Source organism: Hyperolius riggenbachi, chromosome 12, assembly GCF_040937935.1.
Source record: "Hyperolius riggenbachi isolate aHypRig1 chromosome 12, aHypRig1.pri, whole genome shotgun sequence".
NCBI classification, from domain to species: domain Eukaryota; kingdom Metazoa; phylum Chordata; class Amphibia; order Anura; family Hyperoliidae; genus Hyperolius; species Hyperolius riggenbachi.
In genome coordinates, this window is record NC_090657.1 from 226765574 (window position 1) to 226790500 (window position 24927).

At 50.8% G+C, this 24927-nt stretch overlaps 1 protein-coding gene across 4 annotated transcripts in view; it reads left to right on the plus strand.

The window, feature by feature from the left end:
- DNAH9 (dynein axonemal heavy chain 9) overlaps positions 1-24927 on the plus strand; it is a 328292-nt gene that overhangs the window by 259491 nt on the left and 43874 nt on the right. For all 4 annotated transcript variants that reach the window (XM_068264551.1, XM_068264553.1, XM_068264552.1 and 1 more), the window contains 5 exons: positions 3672-3842; positions 5434-5556; positions 7641-7834; positions 8904-9052; positions 20921-21048. In XM_068264551.1, coding sequence (XP_068120652.1) covers positions 3672-3842; positions 5434-5556; positions 7641-7834; positions 8904-9052; positions 20921-21048 — 765 coding nt within the window. The remainder of the gene's footprint in view (positions 1-3671; positions 3843-5433; positions 5557-7640; positions 7835-8903; positions 9053-20920; positions 21049-24927) is intronic.

The following is a 24927-nucleotide window of genomic DNA, read 5'->3' on the forward strand; positions in this document are numbered from 1 at the left end:
CGCAGACCTGTCTCTGCTGCCCCGTGTCCTTCCCATTCCCTGTGATATCCTGAGCCAAGCGTGTCATGCGCAGACCTGTCTCTGCTGCCCCGTGTCCTTCCCATTCCCTGTGATATCCCGTGCCACGCGTGTCATGTGCAGACCTGTCTCTGCTGCCCCACCTCCTTCCCATTCCCTGTGATATCCTGTGCCACACGTGTCATGTGCAGACCTGTCTCTGCTGCCCCACCTCCTTCCCATTCCCTGTGATATCCTGTGCCACACGTGTCATGTGCAGACCTGTCTCTGCTGCCCCACCTCCTTCCCATTCCCTGTGATATCCCGTGCTACGCGTGTCATGTGCAGACCGGTCTCTGCTGCCCTGTGTGCTTCCCATTCCCTGTGATATCCCGTGCTACGCGTGTCATGTGCAGACCGGTCTCTGCTGCCCCGTGTCCTTCCCATTCCCTGTGATATCCTGTGCCACGCGTGTCATGTGCAGACCTGTCTCTGCTGCCCCACCTCCTTCCCATTCCCTGTGATATCCCGTGCTACGCGTGTCATGTGCAGACCGGTCTCTGCTGCCCTGTGTGCTTCCCATTCCCTGTGATATCCCGTGCCACGCGTGTCATGTGCAGACCTGTCTCTGCTGTCCCGCCTCCTCCATATTCCCTGTGATATCCTGAGCCAAGCGTGTCATGTGCAGACCTGTCTCTGCTGCCCCGTGTCCTTCCCATTCCCTGTGATATCCTGTGCCACGTGTGTCATGTGCAGACCTGTCTCTGCTGCCCCGTGTCCTTCCCATTCCCTGTGATACCCGTGCCACGCATGTCATGTGCAGACCTGTCTCTGCTGCCCCGTGTCCTTCCCATTCCCTGTGATATCCTGTGCCACGTATGTCATGTGCAGACCTGTCTCTGCTGCCCCGTGTCCTTCCCATTCCCTGTGATATCCTGTGCCACGCGTGTCATGTGCAGACCTGTCTCTGCTGCCCCACCTCCTTCCCATTCCCTGTGATATCCCGTGCTACGCGTGTCATGTGCAGACCGGTCTCTGCTGCCCTGTGTGCTTCCCATTCCCTGTGATATCCCGTGCCACGCGTGTCATGTGCAGACCTGTCTCTGCTGTCCCGCCTCCTCCATATTCCCTGTGATATCCTGAGCCAAGCGTGTCATGTGCAGACCTGTCTCTGCTGCCCCGTGTCCTTCCCATTCCCTGTGATATCCTGTGCCACGTGTGTCATGTGCAGACCTGTCTCTGCTGCCCCGTGTCCTTCCCATTCCCTGTGATATCCTGTGCCACGTGTGTCATGTGCAGACCTGTCTCTGCTGCCCCGCCTCCTTCCCATTCCCTGTGATACCAGTGCCACGCATGTCATGTGCAGACCTGTCTCTGCTGCCCCGTGTCCTTCCCATTCCCTGTGATATCCTGTGCCACGTATGTCATGTGCAGACCTGTCTCTGCTGCCCCGTGTCCTTCCCATTCCCTGTGATATCCCGTGCCACGCGTGTCATGTGCAGACCTGTCTCTGCTGTCCCGCCTCCTCCATATTCCCTGTGATATCCTGAGCCAAGCGTGTCATGTGCAGACCGGTCTCTGCTGCCCCGTGTCCTTCCCATTCCCTGTGATATCCTGTGCCATGTGTGTCATGTGCAGACCTGTCTCTGCTGCCCCGCCTCCTTCCCATTCCCTGTGATACCCGTGCCACGCATGTCATGTGCAGACCTGTCTCTGCTGCCCCGTGTCCTTCCCATTCCCTGTGATATCCTGTGCCACGTATGTCATGTGCAGACCTGTCTCTGCTGCCCCGTGTCCTTCCCATTCCCTGTGATATCCCGTGCCACGCGTGTCATGTGCAGACCTGTCTCTGCTGTCCCGCCTCCTCCATATTCCCTGTGATATCCTGAGCCAAGCGTGTCATGTGCAGACCGGTCTCTGCTGCCCCGTGTCCTTCCCATTCCCTGTGATATCCTGTGCCACGTGTGTCATGTGCAGACCTGTCTCTGCTGCCCCGCCTCCTTCCCATTCCCTGTGATACCCGTGCCACGCATGTCATGTGCAGACCTGTCTCTGCTGCCCCGTGTCCTTCCCATTCCCTGTGATATCCTGTGCCACGTATGTCATGTGCAGACCTGTCTCTGCTGCCCCGTGTCCTTCCCATTCCCTGTGATATCCCGTGCCACGCGTGTCATGTGCAGACCTGTCTCTGCTGTCCCGCCTCCTCCATATTCCCTGTGATATCCTGAGCCAAGCGTGTCATGTGCAGACCGGTCTCTGCTGCCCCGTGTCCTTCCCATTCCCTGTGATATCCTGTGCCACGTGTGTCATGTGCAGACCTGTCTCTGCTGCCCCGTGTCCTTCCCATTCCCTGTGATATCCCGTGCCACGCATGTCATGTGCAGACCTGTCTCTGCTGCCCCGTGTCCTTCCCATTCCCTGTGATATCCTGTGCCACGTATGTCATGTGCAGACCTGTCTCTGCTGCCCCGTGTCCTTCCCATTCCCTGTGATATCCCGTGCCACGCGTGTCATGTGCAGACCTGTCTCTGCTGCCCCACCTCCTTCACATTCCCTGTCATTTCCTGTGCCACACGTGTCATGTGCAGACCTGTCTCTGCTGCCCCGTGTCCTTCCCATTCCCTGTGATATCCCGTGCCACGCGTGTCATGTGCAGACCTGTCTCTGCTGCCCCACCTCCTTCACATTCCCTGTCATTTCCTGTGCCACGCATGTCATGTGCAGACCTGTCTCTGCTGCCCCGTGTCCTTCCCATTCCCTGTGATATCCCGTGCCACGTATGTCATGTGCAGACCTGTCTCTGCTGCCCCGTGTCCTTCCCATTCCCTGTGATATCCTGAGCCAAGCGTGTCATGTGCAGACCGGTCTCTGCTGCTCTGTGTCCTTCCCATTCCCTGTGATATCACGTGCCACGCATGTCATGTGCAGACCTGTCTCTGCTGCCCCACCTCCTTCACATTCCCTGTCATTTCCTGTGCCACGTGTGTCATGCGCAGACCTGTCTCTGCTGCCCCACCTCCTTCCTATTCCCTGTGATATCCTGTGCCACGCGTGTCATGTGCAGACCTGTCTCTGCTGCTCTGTGTCCTTCCCATTCCCTGTGATATCACGTGCCACGCATGTCATGTGCAGACCTGTCTCTGCTGCCCCGTGTCCTTCCCATTCGATGTGATATCCCGTGCCACGCGTGTCATGTGCAGATCGGTCTCTGCTGCCCCGCCTCTTCCCCATTCCCTGTGATCTCCCGTGCCACGCGTGTCATGTGCAGACCTGTCTCTGCTGCCCCGCCTCCTCCATATTCCCTGTGATATCCCGTTCCACACGTGTCATGAGCAGACCTGTTTCTGCAGCCCTGCCTCCTCCATATTCCATGTGATTTCCTGTGCCAGACCTGTCTCCACTGCCATGTGTCTTTTCCCCCTGCATGTGTCTGTGCTCCCTGCGTGTTTGTGTCCCCATCTATTTCTGTGCCCACTGTGTGTTTGTGTCACTTGCATGTTTCTTTGCTCCCTTTATGTTTCTGTGCCTTCACAAGTTTCTGTGTCTCTCTACCCACTGTTTGTCTGTGTACCTTCTGTGTGTCTATGTGCCCCCTGTATGGTTCTGTGCCCCCTGTATGGTTCTGTGTCCCCTGCATTTCTGTAACATGGTATATTTGTGGCTTCCTCCCTCAGGCGTTCAGCGTGGTGTTCCAGCAGGCGGTACAGAGGGCTCCGGCAGATGAGGTTCTGAAGCAGAGAGTGCTGAACCTGATAGACAGCCTCACCTTCTCTGTCTTCCAATATACAACACGGGGCCTATTCGAGTGCGACAAGCTAACCTTTACTGCACAGCTAGCCTTCCAGGTAATGCTTCACTGCTGATCACTAAGGGGACACAGCAGGCCTTCCAGGTAATACTTCACTACTGACCCCTAGAGGGACACAGCAGGTGAGAAGCAAATCCATAGCCTGGCCACTAGGGGGACACAGCAGGTGAGGGGCAAATCCATAGCCTGGCCACTAGGGGGACACAGCAGATTAGGGGCAGATCCATATCCTGGCCACTAGGGGGGCCCAGCAGATGAGGGGCAGATCCTGGCCACTAGGGGTGCACAGCAGGTGAGGGGCATATCCATAGCCTGGCCACTAGGGGAACACAGCAGGTGAGGGGCAGATCCATAGCCTGGCCACTAGGGGGACACAGCAGGTGAGAGGCAGATCCATAGCCTGACCACTAGGGGAACACAGCAGGTGAGGGGCAGATCCATAGCCTGGCCACTAGGGGGACACAGCAGGTGAGAGGCAGATCCATAGCCTGGCCACTAGGGGGACACAGCAGGTGAGGGGCAGATCCATATCCTGGCCACTAGGGGGGCCCAGCAGATGAGGGGCAGATCCTGGCCACTAGGGGAACACAGCAGGTGAGGGGCAAATCCATAGCCTGGCCACTAGGGGGACACAGCAGGTGAGAGGCAGATCCATAGCCTGACCACTAGGGGAACACAGCTGGTGAGGGGCAGATCCATAGCCTGGCCACTAGGGGAACACAGCAGGTGAGAGGCAGATCCATAGCCTGACCACTAGGGGAACACAGCAGGTGAGGGGCAGATCCATAGCCTGGCCACTAGGGGAACACAGCAGGTGAGGGGCAGATCCATAGCCTGGCCACTAGGGGGACACAGCAGGTGAGAGGCAGATCCATAGCCTGGCCACTAGGGGGACACAGCAGGTGAGAGGCAGATCCATAGCCTGACCACTAGGGGAACACAGCAGGTGAGGGGCAGATCCGTAGCCTGGCCACTAGGGGAACACAGCAGGTGAGGGGCAGATCCATAGCCTGGCCACTAGGGGACACAGCAGGTGAGAGGCAGATCCATAGCCTGGCCAGTAGGGGGACACAGCAGGTGAGAGGCAGATCCATAGCCTGACCACTAGGGGAACACAGCAGGTGAGGGGCAGATCCATAGCCTGGCCACTAGGGGAACACAGCAGGTGAGGGGCAGATCCATAGCCTGACCACTAGGGGAACACAGCAGGTGAGGGGCAGATCCATGCCCTGGTCACTAGGGGGGCACAGCAGGTGAGAGGCAGATCCATATCCTGGCCACTGAGGGGACACAGATGAGGGACAGATCCATATCGTGGCCACTAGGGGGACACAGATGAGGGGCGGATCCATATCCTAATCACTAGGGGGGCACAGCAGGTGAGGGGCAGATCCATGGCCTGGCCACTAGGGGGACACAGCAGGTGAGCGGTGCATCCATAGTCTGACCACTAGGAGGCCCAGTGAGGAGAGCTATGTGCTGTTGTCCTCCTCCTGTCAGTAGTAGGAAGGCCATGCTGGGAGTTGTGGTGCGTTTGGTGACAGCGGGGTTCTCCCATAATCTGCAATGCGTTACAGAACACGTTCCGTTTTGCGAGGGATTTACCGTTTGGCCTCCTTCTCTGGCAGATTCTGCTGATGAGTAAAGAGATTAACACGGCTGAGCTGGATTTCCTGCTCCGGTACCCGGCACAGCCCGGCCTCACCAGCCCGGTGGACTTCCTCTCCAACCAGTCATGGGGTGGAATCAAGGTGAGTGAGCATGCGCCCCCTGCTGGTCTCTGGCAGGCCCTTGCCATGTATTATTCATACACCTGCCTGTGCATTACATGCCTCTTCCCTGTGGGGACTCTCAAGGACGTTTAATCTGGGACATGACGGATCACATGAGCTGCGGCAGAGAGTGGTCTGATCATTGCTTTCCTGGAAGAGGAGATGTCCCGGGGCTATAGCTGGAGCCTCAGGCCGCCAATGACATTCTATATCCTCTATAGATTAACTCCATGTGACCCGGATGGCTCGCAGTGTGTGTGCAGGACCAGAAGAACCAGGCTCCAGTCCAGATACATAGCTTTATCCAACCCAGACCCCCTGACATCACCTGACTGCCCAGACCCCCTGACATCACCTGACTGCCCAGACCCCCTGACATCACCTGACTGCCCAGACCCCCTGACATCACCTGACTGCCCAGACCCCCTGACATCACCTGACTGCCCAGACCCCCTGACCTCACCTGACTGCCCGGACCCCCTGACCTCACGTGACTGCCCAGACCCCCTGACCTCACGTGACTGCCCAGACCACCTGACGTCACCTGACTGCCCAGACCCCCTGACATCACCTGACTGCCCAGACCCCCTGACGTCACCTGACTGCCCAGACCCTCTGACGTCACCTGACTGCTCAGACCCCCTGACCTCACCTGACTGCCCAGACCCCCTGACCTCACGTGACTGTCCAGACCACCTGACGTCACCTGACTGCCCAGACCACCTGACGTCACCTGACTGCCCAGACCCCCCTGACTGCCCAGACCCCCCTGACATCATATGACCGCCCAGACCCCCTGACATCACCTGACTGCCCAGACCCCCTGACATCACCTGACTGCCCGGACGCCCCTGACGTTGCTTGACTGCTCGGATCCCTCCTGACGTTGCGCGGCTGCCCGGATCCCTCCCCCACGTCGCACGGCTTCGCTGACACCCCTCCCCCCACGTTGCAGGGCTACCCTGACCCCCCTTGACGTCGCATTCCAGCGGTTTACTACCTACTATCTATGTGCTGAATGCACATGTGGACTTGATAAAGAGAGGAACTCTTCTCGAAACCACCGTTGCCTGCCCTATTTGCTGTATCCAGCTTTATGCCTTAAATAAAAGAGCTTAAAATACTAACTTGAAGATGGTTCTGGGTCCTTTCTCTTCACATTTATGCTGCCGTTCCTGGGGACAGAGGGACACTGACCTGAGCACATCGCATCTGGATGGTTGGGCGCCGACTTGCTAACAGTGACCGTTCTGACAGATTTTAGATTATTCCATCTCCTCATGGGGGATTCTGAGAGTTTCTTAGTTTTCAGAAGTACTTACTGAAAGGGAACCTAAACTGAGAAGCATATGGATTTTTCCTTTTTAAAATAATACCAGTTGCCTGACTCTCCTGCTGATCCTGTGCCTCTAATACTTTTAGCCACAGCCCCTCAACAAGCATGCAGATCAGGTGCTCTGACTGAAGTCAGACTGGATTAGCATGCTTGCTTGTTTCCGCCGCTACTGCAGCCAAAGAGCTCAGCAGGACTGCCAAGCAATGGAAACATCCATATCCCTCTCAGTTAAGGTTCCCTTGAATGGCACTTGAGGCCAGCCAGTGTCTTTACAAAGTCACTCCCTGGAAAGGATCTTTACATAGAACAAAATACATTTTGAGAATCCCCTGTGAGGAGATGGATTAATCCAAGACCTGTCAGAATTTTACTGTTCAGAGATGGGAAGATATCCATGTCCCTCATACCTCTTCCTCAGACAGGCCACCAGCAGCAGTGACAGATGAGTCTACAGAAGGACTTCTGGTCAGAGATTCCAGTAATGGGACATCTTCAGGCTGCCTGTCCTGTGATAGGAGGAGATCCATGTCCCTCATACCTCCTGCTCAGACAGGCTGCCAGCAGCAGTGACAGATGTGTCTACATCATGTTTTGAAAGTGTCCACATAAAGCTGTTTGTGAAACCCCTACATGGACCATAGTGCTGCCAGAGCACCAGTGATGGGACAGCTTGGACCTCCTATCAGTGTTATGGAGTTCAGATGACTTACAAACGTTGTGTCTGCAGGCTCTCTCCACCATGGATGAGTTTAAGAGCCTGGATCGGGATATTGAAGGGTCGGCCAAGCGCTGGAAGAAGTTTGTGGAGTCTGAGTGTCCAGAGAAGGAGAAGTTCCCCCAGGAGTGGAAGAATAAGACTGCTCTGCAGAGGCTGTGCATGATGAGGGCTATCCGTCCTGACCGCATGACCTACGCTGTGCGGTAAGGAGCTCTGCGGTGGAGAGGTCTATTGGGGGAGGGGCCACAGCTTTCTGTGAGGTGGCAGTATTTACTGGATATTACACTGTAATACTGACCAATGGTAAAATTCAGCAGATCAGTGAGATGTAATCTCAGGCTATACGAACAAGTCACTTCCTGTAATTCCTATGTCTGTACATAGTATGAGATATAGGCAGCAGATTCCACTGGCAAATCCTTTGCTCCTGCATGCCAAGAGACACACCCCTCCTCCATTCCTGCATGCCAGGAGACGCAACCCTCCTTTATATCTGCATGCCAGAAGACACACCCCTCCTTTATTCCTGCATGCCAAGGGAAAAGCTCCTCCTGCATGCCAGGGGACACGCCCCTCCTCCATGCCAGGAGACACACCCCTCCTCCGTTCCTGAATGCCAAAAGACACACCCCTCCGTTCCTGCATGCCAGGAGACACACCCCTCCTCCGTTCCTGCATGCCAGGAGACACACCCCTCCTCCGTTCCTGCATGCCAGGAGACACACCCCTCCTCCGTTCCTGCATGCCAGGAGACACACCCCTCCTCCATTCCTGCATGCCAGAAGACCGGCCCTTCCTCCATTTCTGCATGCCAGGAGACACACCCCTCATCCATTCCTGCATGTCAGGGGGGGCACACCCCTCCTACATTCTTGCATGCCAGAAGACCCACCCCTCCTCCATTCCTGCATGTTAGGAGACATATCCCTCCATTCCTTGTCTGTTTTTGAGGTGCATTGTGCCATTTCCCTTCCTCCCTCCTCCATAGAGAATGTGTAGCTAGACTATGGGGGTTGAGACCCGATCCCGGGTGGGGAAAGTGGGGTGGGCAGTGATTATGTGTGCACCCTTAGATGGGGCATTGACTTGTGGCCAGTGTCAGTTGGGTATAAAGGAATAGCTGGGCAGATGGATCCTGCTCTATAACTTTCAGCTTACTGATTAGATACCGCACAATTGGCTAGAAGATCAGGAATCGTAGCCTTATGATTGGTTGCTGTGTCTTTCTTACTCTTCACTGTGACATGTTCTAACCCTGTTTTCCCTTTCCAGGGATTTTGTGGAGGAGAAGTTGGGCAGTAAATACGTGGTTGGGCGATCTCTGGACTTTGCGACTTCATATGAAGAGTCAGGTCCGGCTACCCCCATGTTCTTCATCCTGTCGCCTGGTGTGGACCCTCTGAAAGATGTGGAGAAGCAAGGTACCACCTGCGGGTGTATCTAGCCGTGCAGCAATGTAACATCACACTGTGGGGAAGTGGTACTTATGACATCACTAGAGATGGGGGTCCCGCCCTCAATCTATAAACAAATAATATTTTTTTTATATTTATAAAGCGCCAACATATTATGCAGTGTCGTATGTGGGGGCTGGTGGGGGGCTCTGTTGGAAAAAGCAATATATTACTTCCGCTCCGCCACAATAGCCATTCCTTTGACAGGCGATATGAATAGCATGGCTTATCCTGATAGAAGGGGTGGGATATATGAGACAGCACATAAACAGTGACATGTCAGACGCTGGAAAAATGGACAAGAATAGAAATGGCGAGGTACTGGTGGCTAAGAATAGAAATGGCGAGGTACTGGTGGCTAAGAATAGAAATGGCGAGGTACTGGTGGCTAAGAATAGAAATGGCGAGGTACTGGTGGCTAAGAATAGAAATGGCGAGGTACTGGTGGCTAAGAATAGAAATGGCGAGGTACTGGTGGCTAAGAATAGAAATGGCGAGGTACTGGTGGCTAAGAATAAACATGGCGAGGTACTGGTGGCTAAGAATAAACATGGCGAGGTACTGGTGGCTAAGAATAAACATGGCGAGGTACTGGTGGCTAAGAATAAACATGGCGAGGTACTGGTGGCTAAGAATAGAAATGGCGAGGTACTGGTGGCTAAAAATAGAAATGGTGAGGTACTGGTGGCTAAGAATAAAAATGGCGAGGTACTGGTGGCGAAGAATAGAAATGGCGAGGTATTTGTGGCTAAGAATAGAAATGGCGAGGTACTGGTATCTAAGAATAAACATGGCGAGGTACTGGTGGCTAAGAATAGAAATGGCGAGGTACTGGTGGCTAAGAATAAACATGGCGAGGTACTGGTGGCTAAGAATAAACATGACGAGGTACTGGTGGCTAAGAATAAACATGACGAGGTACTGGTGGCTAAGAATAAACATGGCGAGGTACTGGTGGCTAAGAATAGAAATGGCGAGGTACTGGTGGCTAAAAATAGAAATGGTGAGGTACTGGTGGCTAAGAATAAACATGGCGAGGTACTGGTGGCTAAGAATAGAAATGGCGAGGTATTTGTGGCTAAGAATAGAAATGGCGAGGTACTGGTATCTAAGAATAAACATGGCGAGGTACTGGTGGCTAAGAATAGAAATGGCGAGGTACTGGTGGCTAAGAATAAACATGGCGAGGTACTGGTGGCTAAGAATAAACATGACGAGGTACTGGTGGCTAAGAATAAACATGACGAGGTACTGGTGGCTAAGAATAGAAATGGCGAGGTACTGGTGGCTAAGAATAGAAATGGCGAGATACTGGTGGCTAAGAATAGAAATGGCGAGGTACTGGTGGCTAAGAATAGAAATGGCGAGGTACTGGTGGCTAAAAATAGAAATGGCGAGGTACTGGTGGCTAAGAATAAACATGGTGAGGTATTTGTTTTTAAGAATAGAAATAGCGAGGTACTGGTGGCTAAGAATAGAAATGGCGAGGTACTGGTGGCTAAGAATAGAAATGGCGAGATACTGGTGGCTAAGAATAGAAATGGCGAGGTACTGGTGGCTAAGAATAGAAATGGCGAGGTACTGGTGGCTAAAAATAGAAATGGCGAGGTACTGGTGGCTAAGAATAAACATGGTGAGGTATTTGTGTTTAAGAATAGAAATAGCGAGGTACTGGTGGCTAAGAATAGAAATGGCGAGGTACTGGTGGCTAAAAATAGAAATGGCGAGGTACTGGTGGCTAAGAATAAAAATGGCGAGGTACTGGTGGCTAAGAGTAGAAACGGCGAGGTACTGGTGGCTAAGAATAAAAATGGCGAGGTACTGGTGGCTAAGAATAGAAATGGCGAGGTACTGGTGGCTAAGAATAAAAATGACGAGGTACTGGTGGCTAAGAATAAACATGGCGAGGTACTGGTGGCTAAGAATAGAAATGGCGAGGTACTGGTGGCTAAAAATAGAAATGGTGAGGTACTGGTGGCTAAGAATAAACATGGCGAGGTACTGGTGGCTAAGAATAGAAATGGCGAGGTATTTGTGGCTAAGAATAGAAATGGCGAGGTACTGGTATCTAAGAATAAACATGGCGAGGTACTGGTGGCTAAGAATAGAAATGGCGAGGTACTGGTGGCTAAGAATAGAAATGGCGAGGTACTGGTGGCTAAGTATAAAAATGGCAAGGTACTGGTGGCTAAGAATAAAAATGACGAGGCACTGGTGGCTAAGAATAAACATGGCGAGGTACTGGTGGCTAAGAATAGAAATGGCGAGGTACTGGTGGCTAAGAATAAACATGGTGAGGTATTTGTTTTTAAGAATAGAAATGGCGAGGTACTGGTGGCTAAGAATAGAAATGGCGAGGTACTGGTGGCTAAGAATAGAAATGGCGAGGTACTGGTGGCTAAAAATAGAAATGGCGAGGTACTGGTGGCTAAGAATAAACATGGTGAGGTATTTGTGTTTAAGAATAGAAATAGCGAGGTACTGGTGGCTAAGAATAGAAATGGCGAGGTACTGGTGGCTAAAAATAGAAATGGCGAGGTACTGGTGGCTAAGAATAAAAATGGCGAGGTACTGGTGGCTAAGAGTAGAAACGGCGAGGTACTGGTGGCTAAGAATAAAAATGGCGAGGTACTGGTGGCTAAGAATAGAAATGGCGAGGTACTGGTGGCTAAGAATAAAAATGACGAGGTACTGGTGGCTAAGAATAAACATGGCGAGGTACTGGTGGCTAAGAATAGAAATGGCGAGGTACTGGTGGCTAAAAATAGAAATGGTGAGGTACTGGTGGCTAAGAATAAACATGGCGAGGTACTGGTGGCTAAGAATAGAAATGGCGAGGTATTTGTGGCTAAGAATAGAAATGGCGAGGTACTGGTATCTAAGAATAAACATGGCGAGGTACTGGTGGCTAAGAATAGAAATGGCGAGGTACTGGTGGCTAAGAATAAACATGGCGAGGTACTGGTGGCTAAGAATAAACATGACGAGGTACTGGTGGCTAAGAATAAACATGACAAGGTACTGGTGGCTAAGAATAGAAATGGCGAGGTACTGGTGGCTAAGAATAGAAATGGCGAGGTACTGGTGGCTAAGTATAAAAATGGCAAGGTACTGGTGGCTAAGAATAAAAATGACGAGGCACTGGTGGCTAAGAATAAACATGGCGAGGTACTGGTGGCTAAGAATAAACATGGTGAGGTATTTGTTTTTAAGAATAGAAATAGCGAGGTACTGGTGGCTAAGAATAGAAATGGCGAGGTACTGGTGGCTAAGAATAGAAATGGCGAGGTACTGGTGGCTAAGAATAGAAATGGCGAGGTACTGGTGGCTAAGAATAGAAATGGCGAGGTACTGGTGGCTAAAAATAGAAATGGCGAGGTACTGGTGGCTAAGAATAAACATGGTGAGGTATTTGTGTTTAAGAATAGAAATAGCGAGGTACTGGTGGCTAAGAATAGAAATGGCGAGGTACTGGTGGCTAAAAATAGAAATGGCGAGGTACTGGTGGCTAAGAATAAAAATGGCGAGGTACTGGTGGCTAAGAGTAGAAACGGCGAGGTACTGGTGGCTAAGAATAAAAATGGCGAGGTACTGGTGGCTAAGAATAGAAATGGCGAGGTACTGGTGGCTAAGAATAAAAATGACGAGGTACTGGTGGCTAAGAATAAACATGGCGAGGTACTGGTGGCTAAGAATAGAAATGGCGAGGTATTTGTGGCTAAGAATAGAAATGGCGAGGTACTGGTAGCTAAGAATAAACATGGCGAGATACTGGTGGCTAAGAATAGAAATGGCGAGGTATTTGTGGCTAAGAATAGAAATGGCGAGGTACTGGTGGCTAAGAATAAACATGGCGAGGTACTGCTGGCTAAGAATAAACATGGCGAGGTACTGGTGGCTAAGAATAGAAATGGCGAGGTACTGGTGGCTAAGAATAGAAATGGCGAGGTACTGGTGGCTAAGAATAGAAATGGCGAGGTACTGGTGGCTAAGAATAAAAATGACGAGGTACTGGTGGCTAAGAATAAACATGGCGAGGTACTGGTGGCTAAGAATAGAAGTGGCGAGGTACTGGTGGCTAAAAATAGAAATGGCGAGGTACTGGTGGCTAAGAATAAAAATGGCGAGGTACTGGTGGCTAAGAGTAGAAACGGCGAGGTACTGGTGGCTAAGAATAAAAATGGCGAGGTACTGGTGGCTAAGAATAGAAATGGCGAGGTACTGGTGGCTAAGAATAAAAATGACGAGGTACTGGTGGCTAAGAATAAACATGGCGAGGTACTGGTGGCTAAGAATAGAAATGGCGAGGTACTGGTGGCTAAAAATAGAAATGGTGAGGTACTGGTGGCTAAGAATAAACATGGCAAGGTACTGGTGGCTAAGAATAGAAATGGCGAGGTATTTGTGGCTAAGAATAGAAATGGCGAGGTACTGGTATCTAAGAATAAACATGGCGAGGTACTGGTGGCTAAGAATAGAAATGGCGAGGTACTGGTGGCTAAGAATAAACATGGCGAGGTACTGGTGGCTAAGAATAAACATGACGAGGTACTGGTGGCTAAGAATAAACATGACGAGGTACTGGTGGCTAAGAATAGAAATGGCGAGGTACTGGTGGCTAAGAATAGAAATGGCGAGGTACTGGTGGCTAAGTATAAAAATGGCAAGGTACTGGTGGCTAAGAATAAAAATGACGAGGCACTGGTGGCTAAGAATAAACATGGCGAGGTACTGGTGGCTAAGAATAGAAATGGCGAGGTACTGGTGGCTAAGAATAAACATGGTGAGGTATTTGTTTTTAAGAATAGAAATAGCGAGGTACTGGTGGCTAAGAATAGAAATGGCGAGGTACTGGTGGCTAAGAATAGAAATGGCGAGGTACTGGTGGCTAAGAATAGAAATGGCGAGGTACTGGTGGCTAAGAATAGAAATGGCGAGGTACTGGTGGCTAAAAATAGAAATGGCGAGGTACTGGTGGCTAAGAATAAACATGGTGAGGTATTTGTGTTTAAGAATAGAAATAGCGAGGTACTGGTGGCTAAGAATAGAAATGGCGAGGTACTGGTGGCTAAAAATAGAAATGGCGAGGTACTGGTGGCTAAGAATAAAAATGGCGAGGTACTGGTGGCTAAGAGTAGAAACGGCGAGGTACTGGTGGCTAAGAATAAAAATGGCGAGGTACTGGTGGCTAAGAATAGAAATGGCGAGGTACTGGTGGCTAAGAATAAAAATGACGAGGTACTGGTGGCTAAGAATAAACATGGCGAGGTACTGGTGGCTAAGAATAGAAATGGCGAGGTATTTGTGGCTAAGAATAGAAATGGCGAGGTACTGGTAGCTAAGAATAAACATGGCGAGATACTGGTGGCTAAGAATAGAAATGGCGAGGTATTTGTGGCTAAGAATAGAAATGGCGAGGTACTGGTGGCTAAGAATAAACATGGCGAGGTACTGCTGGCTAAGAATAAACATGGCGAGGTACTGGTGGCTAAGAATAGAAATGGCGAGGTACTGGTGGCTAAGAATAGAAATGGCGAGGTACTGGTGGCTAAGAATAGAAATGGCGAGGTACTGGTGGCTAAGAATAAAAATGACGAGGTACTGGTGGCTAAGAATAAACATGGCGAGGTACTGGTGGCTAAGAATAGAAATGGCGAGGTATTTGTGGCTAAGAATAGAAATGGCGAGGTACTGGTAGCTAAGAATAAACATGGCGAGGTACTGGTGGCTAAGAATAGAAATGGCGAGGTACTGGTGGCTAAGAATAAACATGGCGAGGTACTGGTGGCTAAGAATAGAAATGGCGAGGTATTTGTGGCTAAGAATAGAAATGGCGAGGTACTGGTATCTAAGAATAAACATGGCGAGGTACTGGTGGCTAAGAATAAACATGACGAGGTACTGGTGGCTAAGAATAAACATGACGAGGTACTGGTGGCTAAGAATAGAAATGGCGAGGTACTGGTGGCTAAGAATAGAAATGGCGAGGTACTGGTGGCTAAGTATAAAAATGGCAAGGTACTGGTGGCTAAGAATAAAAATGACGAGGCACTGGTGGCTAAGAATAGAAATGGCGAGGTACTGGTGGCTAAGAATAAACATGGTGAGGTATTTGTTTTTAAGAATAGAAATAGCGAGGTACTGGTGGCTAAGAATAGAAATGGCGAGGTACTGGTGGCTAAGAATAGAAATGGCGAGGTACTGGTGGCTAAGAATAGAAATGGCGAGGTACTGGTGGCTAAGAATAGAAATGGCGAGGTACTGATGGCTAAGAATAAACATGGCGAGGTACTGGTGGCTAAGAATAGAAATGGCGAGGTACTGGTGGCTAAGAATAGAAATGGCGAGGTACTGGTGGCTAAGAATAGAAATGGCGAGGTACTGGTGGCTAAGAATAGAAATGGCGAGGTACTGGTGGCTAAGAATAAACATGGTGAGGTACTGGTGGCTAAGAATAAACATGGCGAGGTACTGGTGGCTAAGAATAAACATGGCGAGGTACTGGTGGCTAAGAATAAACATGGCGAGGTACTGGTGGCTAAGAATAAACATGGCGAGGTACTGGTGGCTAAGAATAGAAATGGCGAGGTATTTGTGGCTAAGAATAGAAATGGCGAGGTACTGGTATCTAAGAATAAACATGGCGAGGTACTGGTGGCTAAGAATAGAAATGGCGAGGTACTGGTGGCTAAGAATAAACATGGCGAGGTACTGGTGGCTAAGAATAAACATGACGAGGTACTGGTGGCTAAGAATAAACATGACGAGGTACTGGTGGCTAAGAATAAACATGGCGAGGTACTGGTGGCTAAGAATAGAAATGGCGAGGTACTGGTGGCTAAAAATAGAAATGGTGAGGTACTGGTGGCTAAGAATAAACATGGCGAGGTACTGGTGGCTAAGAATAGAAATGGCGAGGTATTTGTGGCTAAGAATAGAAATGGCGAGGTACTGGTATCTAAGAATAAACATGGCGAGGTACTGGTGGCTAAGAATAGAAATGGCGAGGTACTGGTGGCTAAGAATAAACATGGCGAGGTACTGGTGGCTAAGAATAAACATGACGAGGTACTGGTGGCTAAGAATAAACATGACGAGGTACTGGTGGCTAAGAATAGAAATGGCGAGGTACTGGTGGCTAAGAATAGAAATGGCGAGGTACTGGTGGCTAAGTATAAAAATGGCAAGGTACTGGTGGCTAAGAATAAACATGGCGAGGTACTGGTGGCTAAGAATAGAAATGGCGAGGTACTGGTGGCTAAGAATAGAAATGGCGAGGTACTGGTGGCTAAGAATAGAAATGGCGAGGTACTGGTGGCTAAGAATAGAAATGGCGAGGTACTGGTGGCTAAGAATAGAAATGGCGAGGTACTGGTGGCTAAGAATAAACATGGTGAGGTATTTGTTTTTAAGAATAGAAATAGCGAGGTACTGGTGGCTAAGAATAGAAATGGCGAGGTACTGGTGGCTAAGAATAGAAATGGCGAGGTACTGGTGGCTAAGAATAGAAATGGCGAGGTACTGGTGGCTAAGAATAGAAATGGCGAGGTACTGGTGGCTAAGAATAGAAATGGCGAGGTACTGGTGGCTAAGAATAAACATGGTGAGGTATTTGTTTTTAAGAATAGAAATAGCGAGGTACTGGTGGCTAAGAATAGAAATGGCGAGGTACTGGTGGCTAAGAATAGAAATGGCGAGGTACTGGTGGCTAAGAATAGAAATGGCGAGGTACTGGTGGCTAAAAATAGAAATGGCGAGGTACTGGTGGCTAAGAATAAACATGGTGAGGTATTTGTGTTTAAGAATAGAAATAGCGAGGTACTGGTGGCTAAGAATAGAAATGGCGAGGTACTGGTGGCTAAAAATAGAAATGGCGAGGTACTGGTGGCTAAGAATAAAAATGGCGAGGTACTGGTGGCTAAGAGTAGAAACGGCGAGGTACTGGTGGCTAAGAATAAAAATGGCGAGGTACTGGTGGCTAAGAATAGAAATGGCGAGGTACTGGTGGCTAAGAATAAAAATGACGAGGTACTGGTGGCTAAGAATAAACATGGCGAGGTACTGGTGGCTAAGAATAGAAATGGCGAGGTATTTGTGGCTAAGAATAGAAATGGCGAGGTACTGGTAGCTAAGAATAAACATGGCGAGATACTGGTGGCTAAGAATAGAAATGGCGAGGTATTTGTGGCTAAGAATAGAAATGGCGAGGTACTGGTGGCTAAGAATAAACATGGCGAGGTACTGCTGGCTAAGAATAAACATGGCGAGGTACTGGTGGCTAAGAATAGAAATGGCGAGGTACTGGTGGCTAAGAATAGAAATGGCGAGGTACTGGTGGCTAAGAATAGAAATGGCGAGGTACTGGTGGCTAAGAATAAAAATGACGAGGTACTGGTGGCTAAGAATAAACATGGCGAGGTACTGGTGGCTAAGAATAGAAATGGCGAGGTATTTGTGGCTAAGAATAGAAATGGCGAGGTACTGGTAGCTAAGAATAAACATGGCGAGGTACTGGTGGCTAAGAATAGAAATGACGAGGTATTTGTGGCTAAGAATAGAAATGGCGAGGTACTGGTGGCTAAGAATAAACATGGCGAGGTACTGCTGGCTAAGAATAAACATGGCGAGGTACTGGTGGCTAAAAATAGAAATGGCGAGGTACTGGTGGCTAAGAATAGAAATGGCGAGGTACTGATGGCTAAGAATAAACATGGCGAGGTACTGGTGGCTAAGAATAGAAATGGCGAGGTACTGGTGGCTAAGAATAGAAATGGCGAGGTACTGGTGGCTAAGAATAGAAATGGCGAGGTACTGGTGGCTAAGAATAGAAATGGCGAGGTACTGGTGGCTAAGAATAAACATGGTGAGGTACTGGTGGCTAAGAATAAACATGGCGAGGTATTGGTGGCTAAGAATAAACATGGCGAGGTACTGGTGGCTAAGAATAAACATGGCGAGGTACTGGTGGCTAAGAATAGAAATGGCGAGGTACTGGTGGCTAAAAATAGAAATGGTGAGGTACTGGTGGCTAAGAATAAACATGGCGAGGTACTGGTGGCTAAGAATAGAAATGGCGAGGTATTTGTGGCTAAGAATAGAAATGGCGAGGTACTGGTATCTAAGAATAAACATGGCGAGGTACTGGTGGCTAAGAATAGAAATGGCGAGGTACTGGTGGCTAAGAATAAACATGGCGAGGTACTGGTGGCTAAGAATAAACATGACGAGGTACTGGTGGCTAAGAATAAACATGACGAGGTACTGGTGGCTAAGAATAGAAATAGCGAGGTACTGGTGGCTAAGAATAGAAATGGCGAGGTACTGGTGGCTAAGTATAAAAATGGCAAGGTACTGGTGGCTAAGAATAAAAATGACGAGGCACTGGTGGCTAAGAATAAACATGGCGAGGTATTTGTTTTTAAGAATAGAAATAGCGAGGTACTGGTGGCTAAGAATAGAAATGGCGAGGTACTGGTGGCTAAGAATAGAAATGGCGAGGTACTGGTGGCTAAGAATAAACATGGCGAGGTACTGGTGGCTAAGAATAGAAATGGCGAGGTACTGGTGGCTAAGAATAAACATGGTGAGGTATTTGTTTTTAAGAATAGAAATAGCGAGGTACTGGTGGCTAAGAATAGAAATGGCGAGGTACTGGTGGCTAAGAATAGAAATGGCGAGGTACTGGTGGCTAAGAATAGAAATGGCGAGGTACTGGTGGCTAAAAATAGAAATGGCGAGGTACTGGTGGCTAAGAATAAACATGGTGAGGTATTTGTGTTTAAGAATAGAAATAGCGAGGTACTGGTGGCTAAGAATAGAAATGGCGAGGTACTGGTGGCTAAATATAGAAATGGCGAGGTACTGGTGGCTAAGAATAAAAATGGCGAGGTACTGGTGGCTAAGAGTAGAAACGGCGAGGTACTGGTGGCTAAGAATAAAAATGGCGAGGTACTGGTGGCTAAGAATAGAAATGGCGAGGTACTGGTGGCTAAGAATAAAAATGACGAGGTACTGGTGGCTAAGAATAAACATGGCGAGGTACTGGTGGCTAAGAATAGAAATGGCGAGGTACTGGTGGCTAAAAATAGAAATGGTGAGGTACTGGTGGCTAAGAATAAACATGGCGAGGTACTGGTGGCTAAGAATAGAAATGGCGAGGTATTTGTGGCTAAGAATAGAAATGGCGAGGTACTGGTATCTAAGAATAAACATGGCGAGGTACTGGTGGCTAAGAATAGAAATGGCGAGGTATTGGTGGCTAAGAATAAACATGGCGAGGTACTGGTGGCTAAGAATAAACATGACGAGGTACTGGTGGCTAAGAATAGAAATGGCGAGGTACTGGTGGCTAAGAATAGAAATGGCGAGGTACTGGTGGCTAAGTATAAAAATGGCAAGGTACTGGTGGCTAAGAATAAAAATGACGAGGCACTGGTGGCTAAGAATAAACATGGCGAGGTACTGGTGGCTAAGAATAGAAATGGCGAGGTACTGGTGGCTAAGAATAAACATGGTGAGGTATTTGTTTTTAAGAATAGAAATAGCGAGGTACTGGTGGCTAAGAATAGAAATGGCGAGGTACTGGTGGCTAAGAATAGAAATGGCAAAGTACTGGTGGCTAAGAATAGAAATGGCGAGGTACTGGTGGCTAAAAATAGAAATGGCGAGGTACTGGTGGCTAAGAATAAACATGGTGAGGTATTTGTGTTTAAGAATAGAAATAGCGAGGTACTGGTGGCTAAGAATAGAAATGGCGAGGTACTGGTGGCTAAAAATAGAAATGGCGAGGTACTGGTGGCTAAGAATAAAAATGGCGAGGTACTGGTGGCTAAGAGTAGAAACGGCGAGGTACTGGTGGCTAAGAATAAAAATGGCGAGGTACTGGTGGCTAAGAATAGAAATGGCGAGGTACTGGTGGCTAAGAATAAAAATGACGAGGTACTGGTGGCTAAGAATAAACATGGCGAGGTACTGGTGGCTAAGAATAGAAATGGCGAGGTATTTGTGGCTAAGAATAGAAATGGCGAGGTACTGGTAGCTAAGAATAAACATGGCGAGATACTGGTGGCTAAGAATAGAAATGGCGAGGTATTTGTGGCTAAGAATAGAAATGGCGAGGTACTGGTGGCTAAGAATAAACATGGCGAGGTACTGCTGGCTAAGAATAAACATGGCGAGGTACTGGTGGCTAAGAATAGAAATGGCGAGGTACTGGTGGCTAAGAATAGAAATGGCGAGGTACTGGTGGCTAAGAATAGAAATGGCGAGGTACTGGTGGCTAAGAATAAAAATGACGAGGTACTGGTGGCTAAGAATAAACATGGCGAGGTACTGGTGGCTAAGAATAGAAATGGCGAGGTATTTGTGGCTAAGAATAGAAATGGCGAGGTACTGGTAGCTAAGAATAAACATGGCGAGGTACTGGTGGCTAAGAATAGAAATGGCGAGGTATTTGTGGCTAAGAATAGAAATGGCGAGGTACTGGTGGCTAAGAATAAACATGGCGAGGTACTGCTGGCTAAGAATAAACATGGCGAGGTACTGGTGGCTAAGAATAGAAATGGCGAGGTACTGGTGGCTAAAAATAGAAATGGCGAGGTACTGGTGGCTAAAAATAGAAATGGCGAGGTACTTGTGGCTAAAAATAGAAATGGCGAGGTACTGGTGGCTAAGAATAAAAATAGCGAGGTATTTGTGGCTAAGAATAGAAATGGCGAGGTGTGGTGAAGTCATGTTCTGCAGTCTGCCCACCAGTGGGCACACCATGTAAGGCACCACGTGTTTGGCTGGTATTAGAGGCGTGTCCTCCAGGGTAACATCGTGTCTCTCTTGCAGGCAGGAAGCTCGGATACACGTTTGACAATCGCAATCTGCACAATGTGTCTCTGGGGCAAGGGCAGGAGATTGTGGCTGAACAGGCCCTGGATCTCGCAGCAAAAGAAGGCCACTGGGTGATCCTACAGGTATGTCCAACCAATCACAAGCTCAGAAACAGTGCTCCCATAATTCCTCTCACTGATGTCAGGATGAGGAGTGCTGGCCATACATGTTGTGTCATTTCCGGGTCACAAAGCTGCCCACAATTCCAGATATGACCCAGGTCCTCTGCATGCTAGGATATACCTGTCCTGCAGCTGTGCAACAAGGGCGCCGAGGAAAAGAGGCTCCCGGTGAAGCCAAAACTACCAGTAGTTTTTCCTGCTTCATTCCCCATGGCTAACCTTAACCACCTCTGCGGCTAACCTTAACCACCTCCCATGGCTGAACTAAGCTACTCCCCACCTCCACGGCTAACCTTAACCACCCCCGCGGCTAACCTTAACCACCACCGCGGCTAACTTTAACCATCCCCGCGGCTAACCTTAACCACCTCCCACGGCTAACCTTAACCACCTCCCATGGCTGAACTAAACTACTCCCCACCCCCACGGCTAACCTTAACCCCCCACAGCTAACTTTAACCACTTCTTCGCCCACGGCTAACCTTAACCACCCCCCAAGGCCAAGCTAAACTACTCCCCACCCCCATGGATAACCTTAACCAACTCCCACAGATAACGTTAACCCCCACACAGCTAATCTTAACCACCCCCACGGCTAACCTTAACCACTCCCCAAACAGCTAACCTTAACCACCCCCCCACACAGCTAACCACAACCATTCCAACAGCTGTGTGGGGGGGTGGTTAAGGTTAGCCGTGGGAGTAGTTAAGGTTAGCTGTGTGGGGTGGTGGTTAAGGTTAGCCAACCTTAACCACCCCCTGTACATTGAACATTGATATATGCACACATAGAAAACTCCCATACATTGTATATAGCAGATAAACACACAGTGCAGATTGTATATATTCTGCAGGATATCTGGTGTGAACTGACGTATTTTCTGCATTCCGATGGCTGCAGCGTTTTCCCCTCTCTGACTGCTGCCGGCATCTATTAGCTGAAATGCCACTTAAATCACGCTGGAATGAAGTTAATTTAATTCTGCAGTTGGCTCATTTTCATACATTGTTGCTTCACTGAGCCACAATCACTATTTAAATTGAGAAATTGTGTTTTGTGTAACATGAGTGTGGCTGCCATGCTGCGTGTGGCCCAGAGCCAACAGTGCTGGGGGGAGGGGCCAGTGTGACATACCAGTGTGTGGCCCAGAGCCAACAGTGCTGGGGGAGGGGCCAGTGTGACATACCAGAGTGTGTGGCCCAGAGCCAACAGTGCTGGGGGGAGGGGCCAGTGTGACATACCAGTGTGTGGCCCAGAGCCAACAGTGCTGGGGGGAGGGGCCAGTGTGACATACCAGTGTGTGGCCCAGAGCCAACAGTGCTGGGGGAGGGGCCAGTGTGACATACCAGAGTGTGTGGCCCAGAGCCAACAGTGCTGGGGGGAGGGGCCAGTGTGACATACCAGTGTGTGGCCCAGAGCCAACAGTGCTGGGGGGAGGGGCCAGTGTGACATACCAGTGTGTGGCCCAGAGCCAACAGTGCTGGGGGGAGGGGCCAGTGTGACATACCAGTGTGTGGCCCAGAGCCAACAGTGCTGGGGGGAGGGGCCAGTGTGACATACCAGTGTGTGGCCCAGAGCCAACAGTGCTGGGGGGAGGGGCCAGTGTGACATACCAGTGTGTGGCCCAGAGCCAACAGTGCTGGGGGGAGGGGCCAGTGTGACATACCAGTGTGTGGCCCAGAGCCAACAGTGCGGGGGGGGAGGGGCCAGTGTGACATACCAGTGTGTGTGGCCCAGAGCCAACAGTGCTGGGGAGAGGGGCCAGTGTGACATACCAGTGTGTGTGGTCCAGAGCCAACAGTGCTGGGGGAGGGGCCAGTGTGACATACCAGTGTGTGTGGCCCAGAGCCAACAGTGCTGGGGGCGGGGCCAGTGTGACATACCAGTGTGTGTGGCCCAGAGCCAACAGTGCTGGGGGGAGGGGCCAGTGTGACATACCAGTGTGTGTGGCCCAGAGCCAACAGTGCTGGGGGGAGGGGCAAGTGTGACATACCAGTGTGTGGCCCAGAGCCAACAGTGCTGGGGGGGGGAGGGGCCAGTGTGACATACCAGTGTGTGTGGCCCAGAGCCAACAGTGCTGGGGAGAGGGGCCAGTGTGACATACCAGTGTGTGTGGTCCAGAGCCAACAGTGCTGGGGGAGGGGCCAGTGTGACATACCAGTGTGTGTGGCCCAGAGCCAACAGTGCTGGGGGCGGGGCCAGTGTGACATACCAGTGTGTGTGGCCCAGAGCCAACAGTGCTGGGGGGGAGGGGCCAGTGTGACATACCAGTGTGTGTGGCCCAGAGCCAACAGTGCTGGGGGAGGGGCCAGTGTGACATACCAGTGTGTGTGGCCCAGAACCAACAGTGCTGGGGGGGAGAGGCCAGTGTGACATACCAGTGTGTGGCCCAGAGCCAACAGTGCTGGGGGCGGGGCCAGTGTGACATACCAGTGTGTGGCCCAGAACCAACAGTGCTGGGGGGAGGGGCCAGTGTGACATACCAGTGTGTGTGTGGCCCAGAGCCAACAGTGCTGAGGGAGGGGCCAGTGTGACATACCAGTGTGTGTGGCCCAGAGCCAACAGTGCTGGGGGGAGGGGCCAGTGTGACATACCAGTGTGTGGTCCAGAGCCAACAGTGCTGGGGGAGGGGCCAGTGTGACATACCAGTGTGTGGTCCAGAGCCAACAGTGCTGGGGGAGGGGCTAGTGTGACATACCAGTGTGTGTGGTCCAGAGCCAACAGTGCTGGGGGAGGGGCCAGTGTGACATACCAGTGTAAGAGGCCCAGAGCCAACAGTGCTGGGGGCGGGGCCAGTGTGACATACCAGTGTGTGTGGCCCAGAGCCAACAGTGCTGGGGGCGGGGCCAGTGTGACATACCAGTGTGTGGTCCAGAGCCAACAGTGCTGGGGGGAGGGGCCAGTGTGACATACCAGTGTGTGTGGTCCAGAGCCAACAGTGCTGAGGGAGGGGCCAGTGTGACATACCAGTGTGTGTGGTCCAGAGCCAACAGTGCTGGGGGAGGGGCCAGTGTGACAAACCAGTGTGTGTGGTCCAGAGCCAACAGTGCTGGGGGGAGGGGCCAGTGTGACATACCAGTGTGTGTGGCCCAGATCCAACAGTGCTGAGGGAGGGGCCAGTGTGACATACCAGTGTGTGTGGCCCAGAGCCAACAGTGCTGGGGGCGGGGCCAGTGTGACATACCAGTGTGTGTGGCCCAGAGCCAACAGTGCTGGGGGGGAGGGGCCAGTGTGACATACCAGTGTGTGTGGCCCAGAGCCAACAGTGCTGGGGGAGGGGCCAGTGTGACATACCAGTGTGTGTGGTCCAGAGCCAACAGTGCTGAGGGAGGGGCCAGTGTGACATACCAGTGTGTGTGGTCCAGAGCCAACAGTGCTGGGGGAGGGGCCAGTGTGACAAACCAGTGTGTGTGGTCCAGAGCCAACAGTGCTTAGGGGAGGGGCCAGTGTGACATACCAGTGTGTGTGGCCCAGATCCAACAGTGCTGAGGGAGGGGCCAGTGTGACATACCAGTGTGTGTGGTCCAGAGCCAACAGTGCTGGGGAGGGGCCAGTGTGACATACCAGTGTGTGTGGTCCAGAGCCAACAGTGCTGGGGGAGGGGCCAGTGTGACATACCAGTGTGTGTGGCCCAGAGCCAACAGTGCTGGGGGAGGGGCCAGTGTGACATACCAGTGTGTGTGGTCCAGAGCCAACAGTGCTGGGGGGAGGGGCCAGTGTGACATACCAGTGTGTGTGGCCCAGAGCCAACAGTGCTGAGGGAGGGGCCAGTGTGACATACCAGTGTGTGTGGTCCAGAGCCAACAGTGCTGGGGGGAGGGGCCAGTGTGACATACCAG